General features: G+C 49.6%; 3 protein-coding genes across 4 annotated transcripts; all 3 read right to left on the bottom strand.

Annotated features, from left to right (window-relative positions):
- Positions 1 to 776: 776 nt before the first annotated feature.
- KCTD14 (potassium channel tetramerization domain containing 14) lies at positions 777 to 7,671 on the bottom strand. The gene is made up of 2 exons (XM_085066589.1): positions 5,179 to 7,671; positions 777 to 2,528 (listed from the first exon to the last, which is right to left on the bottom strand). Exons 1-2 carry the CDS (start codon positions 5,236 to 5,238, stop codon positions 1,857 to 1,859), a joined length of 732 nt encoding a protein of 243 aa, XP_084922715.1. The 5' UTR covers positions 5,239 to 7,671; the 3' UTR covers positions 777 to 1,856.
- Positions 7,672 to 10,434: 2,763 nt separating this feature from the next.
- Positions 10,435 to 11,997, bottom strand: LOC146445052 (mid1-interacting protein 1A-like). Its single transcript, XM_085066488.1, has 2 exons — positions 11,507 to 11,997; positions 10,435 to 10,763 (listed from the first exon to the last, which is right to left on the bottom strand). Exon 1 carries the CDS (start codon positions 11,916 to 11,918, stop codon positions 11,529 to 11,531), a length of 390 nt encoding a protein of 129 aa, XP_084922614.1. The 5' UTR covers positions 11,919 to 11,997; the 3' UTR covers positions 10,435 to 10,763; positions 11,507 to 11,528.
- Positions 11,998 to 16,136: 4,139 nt separating this feature from the next.
- LOC146445051 (mid1-interacting protein 1-B-like) lies at positions 16,137 to 17,311 on the bottom strand. 2 transcript variants are annotated; one of them, XM_085066474.1, is made up of 2 exons: positions 16,810 to 17,311; positions 16,137 to 16,519 (listed from the first exon to the last, which is right to left on the bottom strand). In XM_085066474.1, the coding sequence occupies exon 1, from the start codon at positions 17,227 to 17,229 to the stop codon at positions 16,828 to 16,830; it is 402 nt and encodes a 133-aa protein (XP_084922600.1). In that variant the 5' UTR covers positions 17,230 to 17,311; the 3' UTR covers positions 16,137 to 16,519; positions 16,810 to 16,827. The 2 variants fall into 2 exon arrangements, with proteins under 2 accessions (XP_084922600.1, XP_084922591.1); XM_085066465.1 differs by having other exon boundaries at positions 16,137 to 16,524; positions 16,810 to 17,310.
- Between the last annotated feature and the right edge of the window lie 2,919 nt (positions 17,312 to 20,230).

The raw sequence follows: 20,230 nt of genomic DNA, 5'->3' as shown, positions 1-20,230 counted from the left end.
TACAACCTCCTTTCAGGGAGTTGCAGAGAGCAGTAAGGTCACCCCTGAGGCTCCTTTTCTCCAGGACAAACAGCCCCAGCTCCTTCAGGCACTCTTCATCAGAGCTGTACTCGAGCCCTTCCCCAGCTCTGTTGCCCCTCTCTAGGCACAATCCAGGGCCTCAAAGTCCTTCTTGGAGTGAGGGGCCCCAAACTGAACACAGGATATGAGTGTGTGCCAATTAAAGTTTTTCATGGCAGCAGTCCTGTAGACTTAGGAGACTGGTTGGTGTGAGGCTTTAACTACCCTATAACAAGATTGTTTTCTCCTAATACCTAATTTTCATCTCCCTTGTTGCGACATAAGCCAGTTTCCCCATCCTTAGTATGTACAAAGTGTAACAGATCTCTTTAAAGCAGCCTTTTTATCTACTGGGAGGCCTCCTCAATCCCTCTTCTTCCAGGCTGAGCACCAGCAATCACTTGGTTATGATCAAAAGAGCCTCTTTTCTAAACATTTTTGTCCTCTCAGGCACTGACTGTGTCCATTCTTACCAAGGTTATGAACAGGGGAGATCTCAGAGTCCCTTCACACCTTCTGCAGAACTGCCCTGCAGTTGATGGAGTGACTCTCGACTGTCACTGGGGGGATGTCTGTGCTAGGATAAGCACATCTGAAACACAGCTTAATTAGGAATGATTCAAACCTGTTACCCTGAAGACAAAAGTTTAGGTCTTTAGAATCTGGGGATCTTGTGGGGAAATGTCAGTAAATGAAGCACTTCTGAATCATTCAAAAAGATTTAAAAAGTTATTTATTTGAAATCCCAGGGACCATTCTATGATTCTATGGTTATTGTCCTTAACTGAAAGAAATCCATCTTCTGCGAAGTACAGGAAATATGATCTTTATAAAATTAGCCATTATGATTTTCAGAGTGATTAAAACCAAGCCATCTCCAGTATAAAAATAAACTTTCAAATTCTAGGATTTTTAAAAACACCATGTAGAATGCAACTTGTGTTCTGTAAGAGAGAATTTGCAGGCTGTTGCTTCAGTACCACTTCCTTCCCACCAAATCATGGTCAGTTTTCCCAATTCTTCCAGGAGTTTATATAGTTAGAAATAGCTTCATCATAATAATGAGTGTCATAAGAAAGAGATTAGGATTGTGTGGCCTGAAAGATGAGTGTGTGTCTTTAGATTATAAACTCCTCACATAAGTGACGGTATTTTTGCCTTTTGTAGGTCTTGAACTGTACCTGAGGTTCTCTGTCTTTCCTTCAGAACAAATAATAAATAATGGTAATAAATATATTGACTAGAGAGCAGGCTGTCTACTGGAGGAGTAAGAAGAGGCCACAGGATACTGTATCCTTCCTTTTAGCCCTGATTCCAGTGTAGAAAGCAGGGAGAAGAATAGCTTTTGCCTTCTCATTAAGAACCCAAATTTAATATGAGCATGTGTTGATGTCACTGTTTCAGTCAGGATTAGCAAATATGTGACCTGTTCCCATTTGCACTGAGCCAGCAACTCTACACATTCACAAGACATATTTGGGATTATTCATTTCCTGTAGGCTGAGTGAGGTTGGCTCAATTCACAGATCCATCTCTTTGAACTGAATGAATAGAAAGCAACACAGAAGAGTAAAATTCCTCCTTTTCCTGAAGCCTTTAAATCCCCTAAAAAGTTATCCCCTAAAGCCAAAGGCTGTTATGTGCTCTTTGATATGGCAAACAGACAAAGCAGATCCTTTTGTTGGCCCATGCATTTTGTCCTGTCCCTCTGGTAGCCCATGGTTTAGTCTCCACAGCCCAGGTTAATTTGTTCTAATAACTGCTTTCTTCTGTTCCCCATCAATGGTGGCACTTTGCTACCACCAGGTGAAGAGGAACTTGTAGAAGAAATCATGTGATTTGAAGCGAAAACCTTTTTCAGCAATGTGGGGCTGAAAAGATATTTTATACCCTTTGGCTTCAACATCCATTTGAATGCAGTCCAGCAGATCTGAAATACTTGGCACAGCCTTCCAGGGGCCAAACTTCACCACGGATTTTTTATCCATGTCCAAACTGTTCAAGGCATCCTGACACCTGGCTGCATCCTCCTCAGTTCTGACCACGCACACGATGACACTGGACTGCCGGGATGCAACCGCTTCTGCCCTCGCGATGCGGATCATCAGCTCAATGTTCTCACTGTAGTTAGGCACACGAGCCAGAAACTGTCTCCTGGCCACAAGCTCCCCAAAGATCTGTGGGGAGTCCTCAAGCTGCTTGATCAAAGGCTCTATGTCGTAGAACAATGCCTCCTTGTAGACGTCCTGGATGCACTGGGTGGGCACTTGGTTACTGCGCAGGTACTCCAGGATGTATTTGAAGTAGGTGCCTGGCCTGTCGATGAAGAACCTCCCTTCGGAGTCAGTCCTGAGTTTGGGTTGGCCAGTGAACATCTCTGCCAGCTTGGAGCCAGGGTGTTTCTTCAAGGTGCTCAGAGTTGTTGTGTACTTCTCCCTGCCGACATTTAACTCCACGATTGGTGACAACTGCAAGTATCACAAGGGGACAAAAAGCCATGTGCATTACCAGTGTGAGGTCATCAACATGGAATTGTCAAGGAAAAGAAAGATGATTGGGGTGGAGGATGGAATGATGGTGTGAAAAGCAGTATGAGCTACCATTTCTTGGGCATCAGATGGGAACCTCCACCTGATTTATTGGAAAAAGCAGATGCAGGATGTTTATACAGCCCTTGCAACCAGAGCAGCAGAGACTTGGACATTTCTAAATGGCTATGTCCTCACTGCATCTTTGGGAAAGACAAAAAAGTCATCCCAGTGGGAAAGACAAAAAAGAAGTACCCCACCCATGGAAGGTGTGAATGACTACAGGATTCAATAATGATCCAAGTTCCACTCAAGCATTGTCCCTGTGGACCACTGTCCTTACAGCAAGAGCAGTTTGTGAGCTTTCACCCACCCCATGTGCAGAGGGACAAGGATAGAGCCCAAGGCTTTGCCACTTCATTTTTATCACTTGAGCTGTTCTTTTCTCTTCAAAGGAGGAAATAACGTTCTTTAAAACTTCATAAATAGGTAGAATTGGCTTCCACTCCTCTGGGGGCTCAGCTACAAACACTGAAGTAAGACACAAAAATCCATCATGTCAGAGGTGCAGGACAGAAGCTGTTTAGCAAAGCATCTAAAAATGTATACTGGCTTTAGTTAGGAAGTAAAGCAAACATTTCATGCAACTGACATGGATTTAAGAGGGAAGAATGTAAAGACTGTGGGTTTGTTGGCACTTTTTTCTCCTGTGTATTAATGCCACTACCTGAATTGGACGAGGCCTGAATATCTGGAAAACTGGACCTGATGTCCAGTCTGACCTTCCTGTAAGTGCTGAAAAATGTTACTAGCTTCCTTTTGCACTTGGTCATTTCATGTAGTACTCATGAGATGAAAAGAAGAGGGAAGAAAGACGGGAGTTCTTTCCCCCCTGCCATCACTGCTGTAATGCAAGTCACAAGCCAGGCCAGGGCCACGCCTGCCATTGGGAAGGCGTGAGTCAATAAACAACCCTATTTTCCAGGAGCTCACCTGCACTTTCTTGGATCCGATCACACAAGGATGTGCCTCAGTGCTGCTGGTCACATGCCTCAGGTGAAGTGTGTACTTAAGTGCTTAGCTGGATCACATGGATACAGAGCCACGGAATGACGTGTGCTGATCTCGCAGCCCACACCAAGAGAAGGAGAGGCTCCTGTGCACTCTCCCTATTCTTGTACCTACCTACATGCTCTGTTGTTCACCTCATGCCAGCCCTGCTTCTCTTTCATCTTAGTGAGCTGGACTGGCTCACAGAGGATTAAACAAGCAGAAACCTGACAAAAGGATGGGTCTAGGAGCAGACAGCCTGGTACAGGGGAGACCTTCCCTTTAAACAGTTGCACACTATCAGATTTAGCAGAAATTTGCTCACAGCCTAAGCAAGCCAGAAGATTCACGCCAAAGACACACTGAAATACTTTTTGCACTAGTGTGGGTAGTTTCATTTCAAGAGCAATCATTTACACTTGGGTCAAGGAGACAAGTACTATTCTGTCTGAGATGATCTTGTGATTTCCACTCACTGAAAAACACAGCCCAAAGCTGTTTCTCTAGTAAAGTATCTCCATAGGAGATTTGCCGTTAGTCCAAGTGATACCAACAGCTCTCCCTGTCAGGGATCACTTGACAGAAGAGTCTCAGGCTTTTGAGCCTTTGCTCCTTTTTGAGATGGCAGGTCAGGTATTTCATGTTGTTTGTCACTAATACAAATGGATAATGTGTTATTCCTTAATACAGTAATCCAACTGACTTTATGTTCTCAGATCTTGATTAATGGTTTTAGCCTGGCACCAAAGTTGTTCCCAGTGAACTGGGAGTACTGGCATCAGCTGATTCCCAGTTCTGTAATTAGCCAGCAAGGTGACACTCAGGAAAGTAATTCCATCTATTTGTTCCACAGATTATTAATCTGTAAAACAGTTACTTCCATGGGGAAGCATTTTGCAACCTACATGTGAAAAGTGCAACACAAGAAGTTTGGGGGTTTTTTTAATACAGAGAGTTCTGGAGAAGAGGTTGTTCAGCTTTAGCCAAGAAGACTAAACTGGTTAGCAATAGACTGAGGGCAGAGGAGAGTGAAAGGAAATAATCTCATCATTGATTTCTGCCTAGTAACATGCTGCTTGTCTGGTACTGCCATTAATTTTTCTTATAGCTAGAAAAACTACTGCTCCCACCTGATGATTCTGCATGTCAACAACACAGGGCAGCTTTTACATCATTAGAGACTCATAAGAATTGTTGAAAAGCCCCAAAACCTACAACAGGCTTTTCTTTAAGGATCTGACCAATTTAAGTTCGTGTTAACTGAATTCTTGCCAAAGGAGAAGAACCACTCTGGTTATTTGCTGTTGCCAGATCTTGCATGCCTGTGAGAGACCTGGCCCTTCAGCAACCCAACAGGTACAAATAGGCCAGAGTCAGACACAGCTTTTTAACTAGAATCTTGTTCTTAGGGGTGTATCTGGCAAGCCCTGGTGTCTTCAGATTAACATATGCGGGGAAAAAACACACTCAAATGCAGCCCAGCAGGGGTGCTTTGATCCCACATGAGGGAATTGTGCTCTTGAGCCCATGCCGTACTCACCGTATGTAGGCTGCCGGTGACCTGCTTCCCAAGGGGCTTGTGCTCCGACGAAATACTCATCTTCCCCAGGAGCTGAGGGCTCAGCTGTCTGGGAGAACCTGCTGCTCTGTGCCGGTGTCCTACCCCACTTGCAGGATGGCTCCCAGCTGTGCTCCAATCCTCTTTCACTTGCTCTTTCTTTGCTGGGTCAGCTTTCCCCGCTCCCAGCCCAGCTGCTGCCACGGAGGCTCCAGTTTGTCCCAGGCACAGTCCTGGTTCCAGTTGCAGGTGTAGGGAGAGGGGAGGGGACAACCTGAAAGCGGAAGTATTTGCTCATTAGTTTTCTGGCAACCAGCAAGGTGCAGGGTGGACTCGGGCTGGCTGCCAGCACACACGTCCTGCACTGCTATCTGAGTGGTGACTAAGGGCCGAATAATCCCTTCCAAGGGAGGCCTAGTGCCCAGAGCACCTCTGAGAAGCCCCACAAGGTGTGCCTGTGTGTCCACCTCAGCCTTGACAACTGGTTTTATAAGAAACAGTAAACATTTTCACAGCTTTTTGGCCTCCACGCACTGCTGTTTTAAAGCACAGTTTATCCCAAACAATTTCGTTGATCACATTTGTCATTCCCATCGCTGACAGATCAGGGTGTCTACAATCTGTCCAAGGTGGTGGCATTTTCTTCCCCACCTATACAATCTCTGGACATTGTGTAATTCGTTCAAGGTAGACAAAACCAAACCTGAATCTCTGCTTGAGCATAAACTATTCTTTTTAATTGGTCATAAATACTTGATTATTATCTTTGCATGACATTGTTTTCTAATATCCTGTATCCACCAAGCATAGAATGTGGACAGCACCACAGATTTAGTGCTTGTAAGATTATCACAAAATCAAAACATTCACAAGGATGCAATGAATGTGCACTTGTAAGTACTTAAAGGGAGCTTATAAAAAAAGAGAGTGAATTTTTGCCTGAGCACATAGTGACAGGGCAAGGGGAAACAGTTTGAAGATAAAAGAGGAGAGATTTAGATTAGATATAAAGAAGAAATTATTTACTGTGACGGTAATGAGGCACTGGCACAGGTTGCCCAGAGAAGCTGTGGATGCCTCATCCCTGGAAGTGTTCGAGGCTGGGCTGAATGGGGCTTTGAGCAACCTGGTCTAGTGGAGGGTGTCCCTGCTCATGACAGGGGGGTTGGAACTAGATAATCTTTGAGGTTCCTTCCCAACCCAAACTGTTCTGTGATTCTATGATGATTCTCTGTCCTTGTTAATTTCTTAAATGCAGAGTATCATATCAGAGCTAGCCTAAATAACCTCTCCACAGAACCAGACCACAGCCCTGCAGGGTCTCCTTTATTTCATTCTAGGTGCTTCTAAGTTGCTTTCAAATTTGTCTTCAGGCCACTCATCACTTCTGTGTCTTTGTTTCATTACAGTGGCTGAATTACCATGGGCACAATTGTCCAGAGATGTAATTTAATGTTTGTAATGTGAGACAGTATCTTTTATTAGATCAGCTGATACAAATGGATAAAACTATCCATGCTTTAGGGCACACGAGGCATTCCCATGTCTGCCAGATTCTTTTTCAATTTGCTTGGGTTTTTTTTTCCATTTTTTTCCAATTTCTGTTGGTCTAATAAAGTGTTATCCCCTCTACCAACCTTGCCTCACTCTCTTTCATTTCAAGCTGCTTCCTGGTACTAACAACCAAAGCAAAAATCTCAGACAAATACAGTGCTTCCTAAAAGTCTTCCTGGGGGAGATATTAATGATCAAAATTGACAACGTGTTATATAAGGAAATAATTTGTGCAAAATCTGCATTGTGCTCATGGACACCAGCTTTGTTGATTTTTAAATACTCCAGGGATTTTGCTTGATCTGTATCCTCTCAGAAGACAGCGTTGATCTTGGCAGGAGCTTTAGGCACAGAGGGAAAAACAGTTAGAATTTGCTCTGACTAAACTCACCTTGAGAATAAAGCCTGTCCTCACGAAAGGCTCCATCAAAGGTGGGCCTACACTCCTTTGAATGCTTTGTGCAATTGGGTAAACCTGAATCCATCTTACATTGAATCCATCTTACATTGAATCCATCTTACATTTTGCTTCTGGTTCTCTGAAGCACCCTGAGGGACCTTCAATGATAATTTCTGTCTGAGTAATCTCTGCTGCTTTGAATAGAAAGGCTTAAATTTTCCCTTTGCTAGACCAGTAGAATTGGTAGTTCTGGATGCTTGGGACCATTGGAAGTGAGGTCTGCTTGGGACCCCAGGTTTTGTGACTTGTAATAAATTTTAAAATATCAATTCATACTAAAAAACAGGGAGACCTGGAGGATCTGCATGTCCTGGACCTGCAAACCCCATTCTTTGGGCTGGCTTATGTAGGTGTTTCAGGAAATATCCTGGTTATAGCTGACAGAGTTCACATCCACCTTGTCTTTGATGCTGAAGGTGATAACCTTGCCTTCTGCAGCTGCAGAACTGGATAGATGGCTGGACCATTGTGGCTAGCACAGGCTTTTCCCATAAGAATTCTTCTTGTGTTTTATAAATAAAGATAAAGTTTGGATGTTATTAGAACAGTGTCCCAGAACTTGGACTGTGCAGGCCTGGCCAATCAGGCCTGGGGGAAGGCTTCTGACCGACCAATCTGGGTGACTTTTGAAAACTCTATATATATGATGAAATCAAAACAATAAAGGTCATTCCTTCTTGCCACTGAGAACTGGTGCTTTCATTACTCTGCTAGCTGCTCAACAGCGACAGACCATCACCTCTCTGCTCACACAAACTTTTCACTAGGGAAGGGTGAAGAGCAGTAGATAAGCTCATCCGAAAGGTTTCCCCAAATCAGAGTCAAGGGTGGCTAATGGCATTTGAAGCCAAAGCTTCAATGCCACAACAGAGATCCTTACCACTTTAGCAAAAGGAATAGTTGCTAGCTTATGTCCACAGCTCTCTTCTAGTGCTACACCAACCACGGCTGGTCCTTCAGTGTGATGAATATACTGGTCTGGTTCCTCTGCCCACCAACAGTTTTTATTTGATGTAAAAGGGATATTTCCAAGACTGTAAGCTCTTTCAGGAAGGGATCATGCTTTCCCTGTTCTTGTATGAAAGAATTAGCATGTGTCTGGACCTTGGATTAGCAGCCACAACACGAATCATAAGAATAATCATATTAATGCTTAGAAATTTGGGGTTACCAAAGAAGAATAACTTGACAATGGCTTTGTGGGGAATAAGGTTATATTTTTTTTTAAACTGTATAACAGTGGGCTGGAACACCTCTGTGCTGGTACGTACATTTACTTAGAGGGTGCTGAGGCACTGGCACTGGTTGCCCAGAGAAATTATGGCTGCCCCACCCCTGGAAGTGTTCAGGGTTAGGTTAGCTTTGGGCCCTGATGAAATTGATCCAGTGGGTGGCATCGCTGCCCATGGCAGGAGGGTTTGGAACTAGAAGGTTTTTAAGGTCTCTTCCAACCCAAACCACTCTATTATTCTGTAACTGTGTATGAGTTTGGGAAATAGTACTATCCATAAAACTATTTGTAAAATATTTATTTCCTTAATATATTGAGTTGGCAGCCTCTGCTGAAGAGACTCTGTAGTTAAGGAGCCACTCCTAAACCAAATACCACGTGCTGTGCAAACACTGTCAACATTCCTAACTGGTGCCTTCCAGCCATTTTTCAGCTCCACCTATCTCGTCAGGATGCATGGCTGATAGCTTGTACTGGAGATCTGAGATCTGAGCTGGCCACAGTGCATTCCACAGTTATTTTCTGTGCAATTGGAGTTTCACTAAAATAAAAGCAAGGCAGGAAGTTCCTGCTTTTGCCTTCCTTTTACAGTACAATTATTTTTGAGCAATCAGGACCCCACTAAAGGGGTTAACATGAACACATGACCAAGACATGAAGCTGCCTCCAGGAGGTGGGAGAGAACAGGGGTATCATATGCAGAACATCTCTTCATTTTAGATGGAGATTTTTAGAGCTAATTAGTCTCTGATTTCAGTGTGAACAATGTTATTTCACTTTTGTGATATGGCAGATTCAGAGAGCACATGTAGCAACACAACACAACCAGAGCCTGCAGCACAGGGCATGGTGACAACCCTCCTCTTCACCACAGATGCTCGAATTCTCCAGTTTTATAATCAAAAGTGGAAAGCTGATGGAGAACCAGCGTTTGTTCAGACAAAGTAGCACTATTTCAACAGCTAAGTTTTTTCTAAAATGTCATGAACAGGCAAGTGGACACCTCCCCCTAGTGCCCAGCTCAGTAGGGCTTCCCAAGGGTGGTGTGTCTGGGAGGGAAGGAGGTGGGGCCCACTTGGAGGCGGAACCCAGCCTGTCCTGGAGGCTCCAACTTGCCTTGGAAGAGCTTGCAGCTCCTGCCCACGCACCCAGTGAGGGCTTTGCCCCCGGGTCTCCCCACAGCTCATAGGGATCAAAGCAAAGTCCTGCCTTCCTACCCTGTGGCTAGCACAGGTTTTTCCCATGAGAAATTTTCTTGTGTTTTATAAATAAAGATAAAGTTTGGATGTTGTTGGAACAGTGTCCCAGAACTTGGACAGTGCAGGCCTGGCCAATCAGGCCTGGGGGAAGGCTTCTGACTGACCAATCTGGGTGACTTTTGAGAACTCTATATATGTGATGAAATTAAAACAATAAAGGTCATTCCTTCTTGCCACTGAGAACTGGTGCCTTCATTACTCTGCTAGCTGCTCAACAGTGACACTACCCCAGCTGAGCATCCCCACTTCCTCTGCTCCCAGCTCTGGAGTGTGTCATGGCCAAGCAGGGAGGAGGTAGAATTGCACCCCTGGTTTTGCTGGGGCCTGTGAGGATTCCAACAGGTTGTCCACAGGAGAGGACACGGTGCTGGGTATGAAGGGCTGGATGGGTGTAGGACAAGCGATGGGATCTGCAGGTAACTGATTGGGTTGGGGCACTGAGAAGCTGGGAATCCAGGAGAGAAGGAGGTGTTGCAGGAGGGAAGGAAGGATGCTGGGGAGCAGGTTGGGATCCCAGCACCAAGCACAGAATGGTGGTAGGATTACACCAAGGTTTTGCAAGGTGGGAGAGACAGAGAGCTGGGAGGAACGTTCATCTCAAAGCCCTGCCAAAGAAACACAGCTTGTCTGCCTGCGCTGAAGTGTGGCCAAGGTGGCCAAGGTCCTTCACCCTCATATGCTGGGGGACAGTAGTTCTACAGAAGTGACAGCTGGCAGGAAACACAGGACACATCTGCACAAGGCTTTGCATTTAATTTACATTACAAAAGAGACCGGTTGGGAGGAGTTTAGGCACACACAGAAAAAAGCATCGCTTCAAAGTTAAAAATGCCTTCTACAAAGCAGCTACAGAAAACACTCATTTCTGCCCGGCAGAAATCCCCCTGGACAGGGATGAAACAAAGCAGGAAGCTTTGCCAGCAGGATCAGCCATGGGACGAGTCGGATGACACAGGCAGTGCCTGGCAGGCAGACAGCCAAGCTCTGTGCTGCTCATGAAAGATGTTCCTCAGTGGGACTTGGCGCAGGAGAAGAAGTGCCACTGGGCTTGGACAACAGAAGCCTGTGGGGATAATGGACATGGTTTGGTCAAGATGTTGTCATTCTTGCCTGGGTATCTTCCTAAATAAGGGTAAAGTCCTGTTAATACCCTCTGTTGTTGCTGTCACTTTTCTACGCTCTCCATTTCACTACAAGGACCTTGGCCATGAGCCCCATCTCTGATAGATCACAGAGATGTCTCCCCATGGGGTCTCAGGGATGAATGTCCTACCGGCATGGAGAATGGGTTTGCTTTTCAGGCTACGGGAAAATTGAAGTGCCTGAGCTGTTTGCAGGTGGTGTAGACATTTGGAGACCTGGAAGTGCCAAACTCCTCCCTAAAAATGACTGTTGCATTTTCCGTCAGAGAAAAAAGGGAAATAGTAGGAGCACCAGCGTCTGGCAGGTTCTGGAGTACAAAGTTCAGAGTCCTCAACCACCCAGCACATTTTGTCCCTGGGATCTTTTTTGTCTGGCCATAAGCAGAAAGACATTACCAATGCTGCAAACTGGGGGAGTCTTGGGGACAGCATGAAGCTCACAGAGTTGCCTTTGTTCACTGACACAGCTTGCGCCAGTGGCAATTGAGAAAGACAAACCCAGGAGGATGTTTCTGTTGAGCAATGAAGTGCAGACTCAGAACTCCTGGGATTTGGGGGTGTGATGCAAACATTATAACACCACACAGCTCATGGGGGCATGAGGACAAAGTATGTTACCCCTCAGCCAGCTCTTCCCTGGCACTGCATGTCCCCAGGCTCTTACCTCGGAGATGGGAAGGGCAGGCTCAAGAGCTGGACTGATCTTCACTGAGGTTGATCTCCTCCAGGATCTGGCTGTACCTCCGGGTCAGGGCTTTGGTGTTTTTGGTGAGGTCTGTCAGAACTTGCTGCAGCCCGTTGACATGGTGGGACAGGCGCTCTTCCAGATTGCTGTCTGCATCCTCATCTGCAGCTGTGTCAGTCTCGGCATCGGTGGAGCTCTGGTCACCGACAGAGGCCAGGCCTTTCTCCACCATGGGCTTGATGGCCTTGAGGAGCTGGTAGCGCTCGTAGAGGTCCGTGCGGCTCTCTGCGGATGCGGCTGCTCCCTCCTCCTGCGGGAAGACCCCTCGGAGCAGGCTGGGGAACATCACCTCCTGCTCCATCTTCTGGGTGGCTGAGAAGTACTGCTCCATGGCCTCTCTCTCACAGCTCTGGCACTGCTGCTCTGGGCTCTTCTGACAGTGTTGCCTGCTGCCTGTCCCTGCCGGGGCTTTTTATGCAGTGCTGGGGCATGGCCCTCCTCTGCTGTCCCCTGCTGTCCTCCCCTGCCAGCCCTGCTTGTCCTGGATGGCCTTGGGGTTGGGCTTGGCTCCAGCCCATCTGGGGCTCGGCCATGCTGCGTCCCTGACTCTGTGCAATCTCTTCTGAGCCGCCCCATGTTCTTTGCCCAAGCTGGCTGGGGATCCCACTGTGTCCCCATGGTGTGAGGGGAGTGGCGAGGAGGTGCTTGGGGTCTGTCACGCACTGTCCCATCTTGCCCTGTCACCATCGTCACTACCACTCCTGGAGGCCCAGGACGGTGAATCCAGACCCTTCCCCTGCAGCAGGAAGGTTGCATGGAGCACCATGGGAAAGCTGCTTTGATTGGCGCAGTTTGAGGAGCTGGGAAGGAGAATAGGTGAGGAATTTATCCAGAGAGGGTGAGTCTCCCATGTGCTCTGCCTGAAAACCCACCTTCTTCTGTGCTGATCAGGGGGTCTCACCCACCCCAACCATGGCAACTTGCCTGGAGAACAACCCCTCCTATAAGAATAATGAACAGGTGATACTTGTCTGAAGGGTGCTTACCCCAAACTGGTTATTTAAGGAGTAATATCACCATGAGTAGGATTAAGCAGTGACTAGGTAGTTAGAAAAGGGATTTTTAAAATTCAGAAGTTGTCAGCCTGAGAAGCATGAAAGTTCCAAGTCTGAAGGAGGGCCCTTTTAGGGGCAATGACAGGAGTCAGAGACTGTGGGACCCAGCCCAAAGCAGCCCTGTCTGTATTTTAGCTTCCACCCAGGCCTGGCAGAGCATCTTCTCGGTTGGATGCTGTGAGCAGCCTGCAGCTAGCTCTGGGCTGACAGCACAGGGGACACATGGCAGGGATACAGCCAGAGTCAGTGCTGGAGAGGCTGGAAGGCACCTCTGGAGATGATCTGCTCCAACAACTACTCAAGCAAGGTTAATAGTGGGACCATGGATATTGGATATCTCTGAGGATGGAGACTCTGCCACCTGTGTGGGTACCCTGTGACAGTGTTTGACCACCTTCCATTTTAGGAAAAAAATTAAGGTTTTCATGTTTAGATGGGATTTCTTGTGTTTCAGTTCTTTCCCACCACTTCCTCTCCTGTCACTGAATAGCATTGGGAAGACTCTGGCGTTACCTCTTGACCTCCATCATGTCTTTACAAACACTGATCAGATCCTTCTCAGCCTTCTCTTCTGCCATCTGAATACTGCCAGCTCCCTCAGCCTTTCCTCAGAGGGAAGATACTCCTGCTCCTCCATCACCTTCACCGGACCCTCTCCAGTATTTCCATGTCTCTCTTGTAGCAGAGAGCCCAAAACTGGACACAGCACTCCAGGTGAGGCTTCACCAGGGCTGAGCAGAAGGGGAGGATCCCCTCCCTCCACTGCCTTTTCCCTGAGGACACCTTGCTGGCTCATGGCCAAACTACCGGAGCAAAGAGCCGGACCTGCAGTGCATGGGTGTGAATCTGTGGGGTGTTTTCTTCCAGCATCTGCCCAGGGAAGTGATAGGCAGCAGCAGGGGGCACTGATGAGGGCAGAGCACCCCAAAATTGAAAGGCAGGAGTGTGCAGGTAAGGAACCAGCCCTGTGGGAAGGGAAGGGGTAGTGGCAGGTGGCCATTGTTGAGGGTGGGGAAGTTGTGCTATTAGGACTTCTTGAGACTGGTTAGAGAAGGGAATTTGGGTTTTCTTACTTATCCAATATTTTGAGTCAAAACTTTCTCTCGTCTTCCTGACACTGAGCCCCTGTGCCATCTCACTGCTCTGATGGATTTGATGGCCCTAAACAAATTTCAAAGAAGTGCTGCCATCCTGATTTGGTTCCAAAATGAGAAAGCAAAAGATCTTTCCCTGTAATGGTGGACAAAAGTGCAGCTGCCCTGCAAGCCTGTGCAGGGCAGTGCAGAGCCAGCACTCCCTGCCACGCCAGAGAAGGCTGATCTGCCCTGTCTGCCAAGGTCCCACTGGGAGCAGTGCTGGGTTATCCCCGGACAAAAACCTCTGTGACCATCTACCTTATCAGCTGTGGCCAGCAGCAGTGGCCAGCAGCAGGGCAGTGTCAGGGCTTGACGCATACCCGGGGCAGCGTGATGCAATGCCCTGCAGTCGGAGCAGGCAGAAGGTTCCTGTGACACACGGGGCTCAGAGCCAGCTGGAGGGACAGCAGCTCTCAGAGAGAGACCCGCAGGTCCTGGGGGATGCAAGAGGCACACAACACGTCAGCAAGCCCTTCCTGCTGTCCCAAGTCACAGACCTTTGGGCACATCCTGCGTCTTCCACTGGTCATGGCCAAGAGCAGTGGTCAGTGCTTCACCCGTGTCCTGGTGTGACACTTCCCTGGGGCACCACGAGCCTCTGCAGCTGCTCAGTGTGCTGCTCAAGCCCAAAGCCATGGCTGCAGGTGACTGCAGGCCTTCCTTGCTGTGACACTGCTGGGGTTTAACCCCAGCCAGGCACCAAGTCCCACACAGCCACTCGCTCACTGCCCCACCAGCAGGATCAGAGAGAGAATGAAGGATAAGTACTAGAAAACATGTGGGTTGAAATAAAACCAATTTCATAGGGAAAGCGAAAGCCATGCCTGCAAACAGAGCAAAATGAGGAATTCATTCACCACTTCCCATGGGCAGGTGGTTGTTCAGCCATCCCCAGGACTGCAGGGCTCCATCACAGGTAACAGTGACCTGGGAAGACAAAGGCCATCACTCCAAATGTGGCTCACTTCTTCCTTCTTTCTCCCACTTTGTATACTGAGCATGATGTGACGTGGTCTGGAATATCCCTTGGGTCAGTTGGGATCAACTACCCCACCTGTGTCTCCTCCCAGGTTCCCCTGTACCCCCGTCCCCTCGCCAGTGTGGCAGTACAGAAAGCAGAAAAGGCCTTGGCTCTGTGCAATCCCTGCTCAGCAACAGCAAAAACATCTCTGTACTATCACCCCTTCATTCAGCACAACTCCGACACACAGCCCCATACCGGCCATGGTGAAGGAAATTACCCCAGCCTAAGCCAGCCCAGCCAGCTGTGTTCTCCAGGAGACACAGATCCCATCCTTGAGCTCCAGTCAGCTAAACCACCAGAGTGACATTGTCCCCTCTGTGGTCCTCACCTCACTGGGAACCAGTGTCCATCTATTGCTTATGCTTCAGCACCTGGCTCTGCAATCAGCATGGAGGAAAAGAGCTCCAAAGGCAGAGCTGCATCAAGCCCCAGCCAGAGGTGGCACTGCAATGGGGATGGCCCAGGTCTCTCCCAGTATGTCCCTCATGCTCCTTTTCCTTTGCATAAGACAAGGCTGTAACTTTGCCTAGGTTGAGGACGAACACGGAGAGCAGATCTGCTCTGAAATCCTCACTGTGGCTGGAGGGAATTGTGTTTCCCCATGTTTGGGAGACTAGCTGATCAGCAGCTGCTTCCCTGGAAAAGCAGGATTTCTGGGTGCAATGAGCTCCTTGGGTCTCTGTGGCCACAGGGCTGATGTTTAGACAAGCTTGTCCAGCAACCACAACCCTCCTGGGGCCCCAGGCCATGGCTCAGGAGGGGGGAAATGTCACCACATTTGTCTCCAAATGACCCCATGTAGTCCGCAACACTTCTTGCTGGCACATCTCCTATGACTCTGATTGCCCCAAACCACTCAGACCTATCCAGGTTCCAACCTGGAACCAGACCAGGACCCTTTCAGATGTGGAGCATCTCAGGTTGCAACCAGAGCAGCCCCAACCAGACACACCAACCCCTCAGCTCCTCACTAAACACAGCTCCCAAAGCTCCCTTGTCCCTGCTGCCAATACCTGGGGAGGAGAAGCCAAAGCCAAAGTGTGTCTCAGCAGCAGGGAGAAATGGCCAGTTTGAGTCAGAGGAGATTAGAATCTCCAGTGTGGTTGGTGACTTCACTGAGCTGCTTCGTCTAGTGCAAGATGTCCCAGCACACAGCAGGACATTGCACTAGGTGGGCTCTGAAGATCCCTTCCAGCCCAAACCATTCAGTGACTTTGGGATTCTTTGTCCCTTCCAATTCCCCAGCATTGCCCTGGAAAATTCCCTCCCTGCAGAGCCTGTGCCCCCCTGCCCCTCACTGGGGCACTCCATGAGTGAAAGCACCACACTGACAATGGCTTCACAGGGCTTCTTTTATTAGCAGAAACAGGGGGAAATATCCTTGGAGTCCAGGTACCTGGAAAAGGGCTTGGCAATCTCAAGGGAATGTTGGAGGTCGGGGCCACCTCACAACACATGCAGTTTCGTGCCACTCTTTGAAAATAAAGAGGAGGGCACAAGTCTGCAGCTCTTCCGAGGGACTTCCCAGCACTGCCAGATGCTTCTTCCTATGAGGATATGGCAGCACCTGGTCCTCTGGTGGTCACAAGCATGGCTGCTGTCAGTGCAGTGCCGGGAGACGGGATCAGCTGCCACGGAGTGGGGAGTGCGAGTGCCAGCGGGAAGAGCCTGCGATGGTCAGCGATGGAGGACATCTTCTCCTCTCTGACACCAGCACCTGTCCTGCAACAGCAGCTGTCCTTAACTCAATGATCATCACAGGGGGACACACAGGCCACCAGCCCTGAGTCCATAGACCCTGAACCCCTGGAGTCTCTGCACAGAGAGATGGGATGGGATGGGTTTCTTCCTCCAGCATGGAGAGGGATATCTGCCCACAGTTGAGGGGACAGCCCCCATTTCAAGGCCTTTCCCCACAAGTCCCCACCCCTGTACTTTTGGGAACTTCTGCAGGGAGGCCACCCCAAGTCTTGCCGCCCCTGGGCTCTGCACGCCCGCAGCTCTTACCTGGTGGCCAGGACAGGGTCACCAGCTGGGCTGCCCCTCGCTGAGGTTGTTCTGCTCCAGGATCTGGCTGTACCTCCGGGTCAGGGCGTTGGTGTCCCTGGTGAGGTCAGTGAGGACCTGCTGCAAGCCAGTCAGGTGGTGGGACAGGCGCCTCTCCAGCTGGGCACCCTCGGGCTCGTTGCTGTCCGAGGCTGTGTCCGTGTCGCTGTCAGCATCAGTGGAGCTCTGGTCACCGACAGAGGCCAGGCCTTTCTCCACCATGGGCTTGATGGCCTTGAGGAGCTGGTAGCGCTCGTAGAGGTCCGTGCGGCTCTCTGCGGATGCGGCTGCTCCCTCCTCCTGTGGGAAGACCCCTCGGAGCAGGCTGGGGAACATCACCTCCTGCTCCATTTTCTGGGTGGCTGAGAAGTACTGCTCCATGGCCTCTCTCTCACAGCTCTGGCACTGCTGCTCTGGGCTCTTCTGACAGTGTTGCCTGCTGCCTGTCCCTGCCGGGGCTTTTTATGCAGTGCTGGGGCATGGCCCTCCTCTGCTGTCCCCTGCTGTCCTCCCCTGCCAGCCCTGCTTGTCCTGGATGGCCTTGGGGTCGGGCTTGGCTCCAGCCCAGCTGGGGCTCAGCCATGCTGTGTCCCTGACTCTGTGCAATCTCTCCTGGCCCAGCCTCCCCATGTTCTTTGCCCAAGCTGGCTGGGGTTCCTGCTGCAACCCTAAGCCAGGAGCTGGGCAAGGGGGGTTTAGGAAGGCAGGGAAGTGTCCAGGGTCTCTCCCATCCTGTCGTACACCAGCTCATCCCCAACACATTCACTTCTAGGGCCCTGTGGCAGTGGATCCAGCTCCTGCTCCCCGGTCTGGGCAGGCTGCAGGCAGCTGTGCTGCCGGGGGATGTCTCCTCCCCTTGTCCTGGCTGCTGTTACCTCAGGATGTGCACACTGCAGAGACATTGAGCAACCCCTTTTGCAAACATCTGGAAATCTCTCTAGAAATACACTGGAACAATACAATATAATGGGGTTCTGGGCACAGAGGAGCCTGCTGGTGTCTAGACACTGGAGTCCCCAGAAACATCCCCTTCCCCCAGCCTCTCCCTGAGCTCAGCAGGGATGTGAACAGGGACAGTGACCTGACTCCATCATGTGCAACTCCTGTGGCAGCAGCAGCACAGAGCCATTGCTGCCCCCAGGGTTTGCACACATGGCTACCCTGCCCCTGTCCCCATCCTGGGAGGGCAACAGCCCCAGCTGGGGCACCAGCCAGCATTGCCTGCCCCTGCCTGTCCCTGTGGTGTGTAAACAATCAGGGTAAACTGTTCTATTTGGGGAAAGGCTGTGGGGTACCTCGCGGCTTTTGCAACCCTTGCTGCTGGCAGCTCTCCCCCTGTCCCCATGTGGCCCAGCCAGGTGCCCACACTGCCACCCACCCTTTCTGCACCACACTTGTCCTCAGCACCCTTCTTGTCCCTTTCCTTGTGTCCCAGCATCTCTTGGTGTCCTTCCATGGGGCCCAGTGCTGCAGTGAGGTGTGTGGGTGCTGCAGGCCCCATGCAGGTGCCAGACAGAGGCTTGGCCACATCAGGGCACCTGGGCCACTGCAGAGCTTCCTGGAGCTGCAGGCACATCACAGGGCTCTGGGGACAGAGGGACACAGGGGATGCTCTGGCATTCCCTTCAATCTGTGTCTACCTGAGCTTCTCACAGTGAGCCTGGCAGCACATTTGGGGTGACTAGGCCTCAGCAGACTCAGATTGCTCCCCAGCTCCCTGCCAGAGGGACATGAACAATTGCCAAATTGTCTCTGTGCCTCTTGAGGACCCCATCAGCCAAAAATGGCCCCCACATCCCACACATCTGCTGGGAGAGACTGGGGAGAGCTGGGGATCTGCCAGAGCCAGCAGGGGTGACAGGAGCAGGAAGACAAGGCCTGGAGCTGGAACACAGCACTGTCAGCACAGGGAGCAGCAAGGCTGTGTTTGGACTGAGCTGAACTGAGGTGCTCAGCCCTGCTTTGGGGTCCTGGGGAGGCTGCTCAGCACAATCAGGAACCCACTAGCTGCAATGAGACCCTCAGGCCTCTGCTGCCATAGACCCCAGATTTGTGTGAGTCTGACACTGACCTGCCACAATCCTGGGGAGCCCAGCCCCAGCCCAAGCCTCTGCTCAGAGTGTGCACAATGCGACCACACATATCCCAAAATGTCCCTGTGTCCCAGTATAATCTCTGGCACATCTTGTCTTACCCCTCTGTGGGACCAGAGGAAAGGAGTGTGGCATCGTGCTCAGCATATGGAGCTAGGAAAAGAATGAAGAAGGGCCCAGTCAGAGTGATGGCCTTTGTCTTGCCAGGTCACCTTGAGACACCATGGAGCCCTGCTCTCCTGCAGGTGGCAGAACACATGAGTGCCTGTGGGAAGTGGTGAATGAATTCCTTCTTTTGCTTTGCTTAATTGTGCAGCTTTTGCTTTTCCTCTTAAACTGTCTTTATCCCAACCCACAAGTTTTGCCTCTTTTCTTACCCTCCTGATTCTTTCCCCCATCCCATCCAGAGAGAATGAGAGAGCAGCTGAGTGGGGCTGAGTTGCCAATGAGGATCAAACCATGAAGTGAAGCTCCAGCCCCCGGGCACATGTAGCACCTTCCCCCCAGCCCATCCCAGGCAGACACTATGATGTCCCTGTGATGCCTTAAAAGCTGGAAAAATATGAGGCACACACAGCAGTATAGGGAAAAAAGGGTATTACATTGGTGTTTATAGGATCCTTTTATGCACGCTTCTCAAAGGTGGAAAACACACCGAGGAGGTCACCTGTGTACAACGTGTATACAATTATATTGCACCTCACAAATTAGCATATCTACCTAAAATCATCCAACAAGAAACATAGTGAATGAAGTAATTGGCCCCCCTATTCGAATTACCCACCCCCCACCCCAGAAGTGAGACTACAGCCTACCTTGAAAATCATGTTCCAGAGAGGAGGCTCCATCCAAGGCTGGAGCCTCGAGTTTTCAGATAGCAGGGATGTTTCGTGTTCCCTCCTGGAGAAGTCCCAAACTTAGCAAACTCTCAGTCTATAAGGGTTATAAACATGGAGGATGAAGGTACAGGGAGTGCTTGAAAAGGGTACAAGGAAAGGGAAAGGGTAAAAAAGGTATAGAAACAGTATAAAAAGAAATGAAAAAAAAACTATCAGGCATCACAAGCACCTCCAGGAAGCCCCATGGCGGCACAGAAGTCCCAACAGCAGGGGGCTGGCAGTGTGTGTGCACACCTCAGTGCAGCCCTGAGCCCCACTGCAGGACAACCAGGGATGCCAGGAGCACCCAGAAAGGGAGAAGAGGAGCAGTGGGTTCAGGTCTGTGGGGTGAGGGCAGGTGGCAGAATGGACACCTGGCTGGGATATGAGGGGACATTGGGAGAGCTGCCA

This window comes from Lichenostomus cassidix, chromosome 1, assembly GCF_008360975.1.
Source record: "Lichenostomus cassidix isolate B80296 chromosome 1, HeHo_3.0, whole genome shotgun sequence".
Classification (NCBI taxonomy): domain Eukaryota; kingdom Metazoa; phylum Chordata; class Aves; order Passeriformes; family Meliphagidae; genus Lichenostomus; species Lichenostomus cassidix.
The sequence above is the reverse complement of the archived record's forward strand: the minus strand, read 5'-3'. Positions and strand labels throughout refer to the sequence as shown.

Coding starts and splice junctions, on each gene's coding strand:
- KCTD14 (XM_085066589.1), bottom strand. CDS start 5,238: ATGAGTATTTCGTCGGAGCACAAGCCCCTTGGGAAGCAGGTCACCGGC. Junction 2,529..5,178: donor TCACCGGCAGCCTACATACG/GTGAGTACGGCA, acceptor TGATACTTGCAG/TTGTCACCAATCGTGGAGTT.
- LOC146445052 (XM_085066488.1), bottom strand. CDS start 11,918: ATGGAGCAGTACTTCTCAGCCACCCAGAAGATGGAGCAGGAGGTGATG.
- LOC146445051 (XM_085066474.1), bottom strand. CDS start 17,229: ATGGAGCAGTACTTCTCAGCCACCCAGAAAATGGAGCAGGAGGTGATG.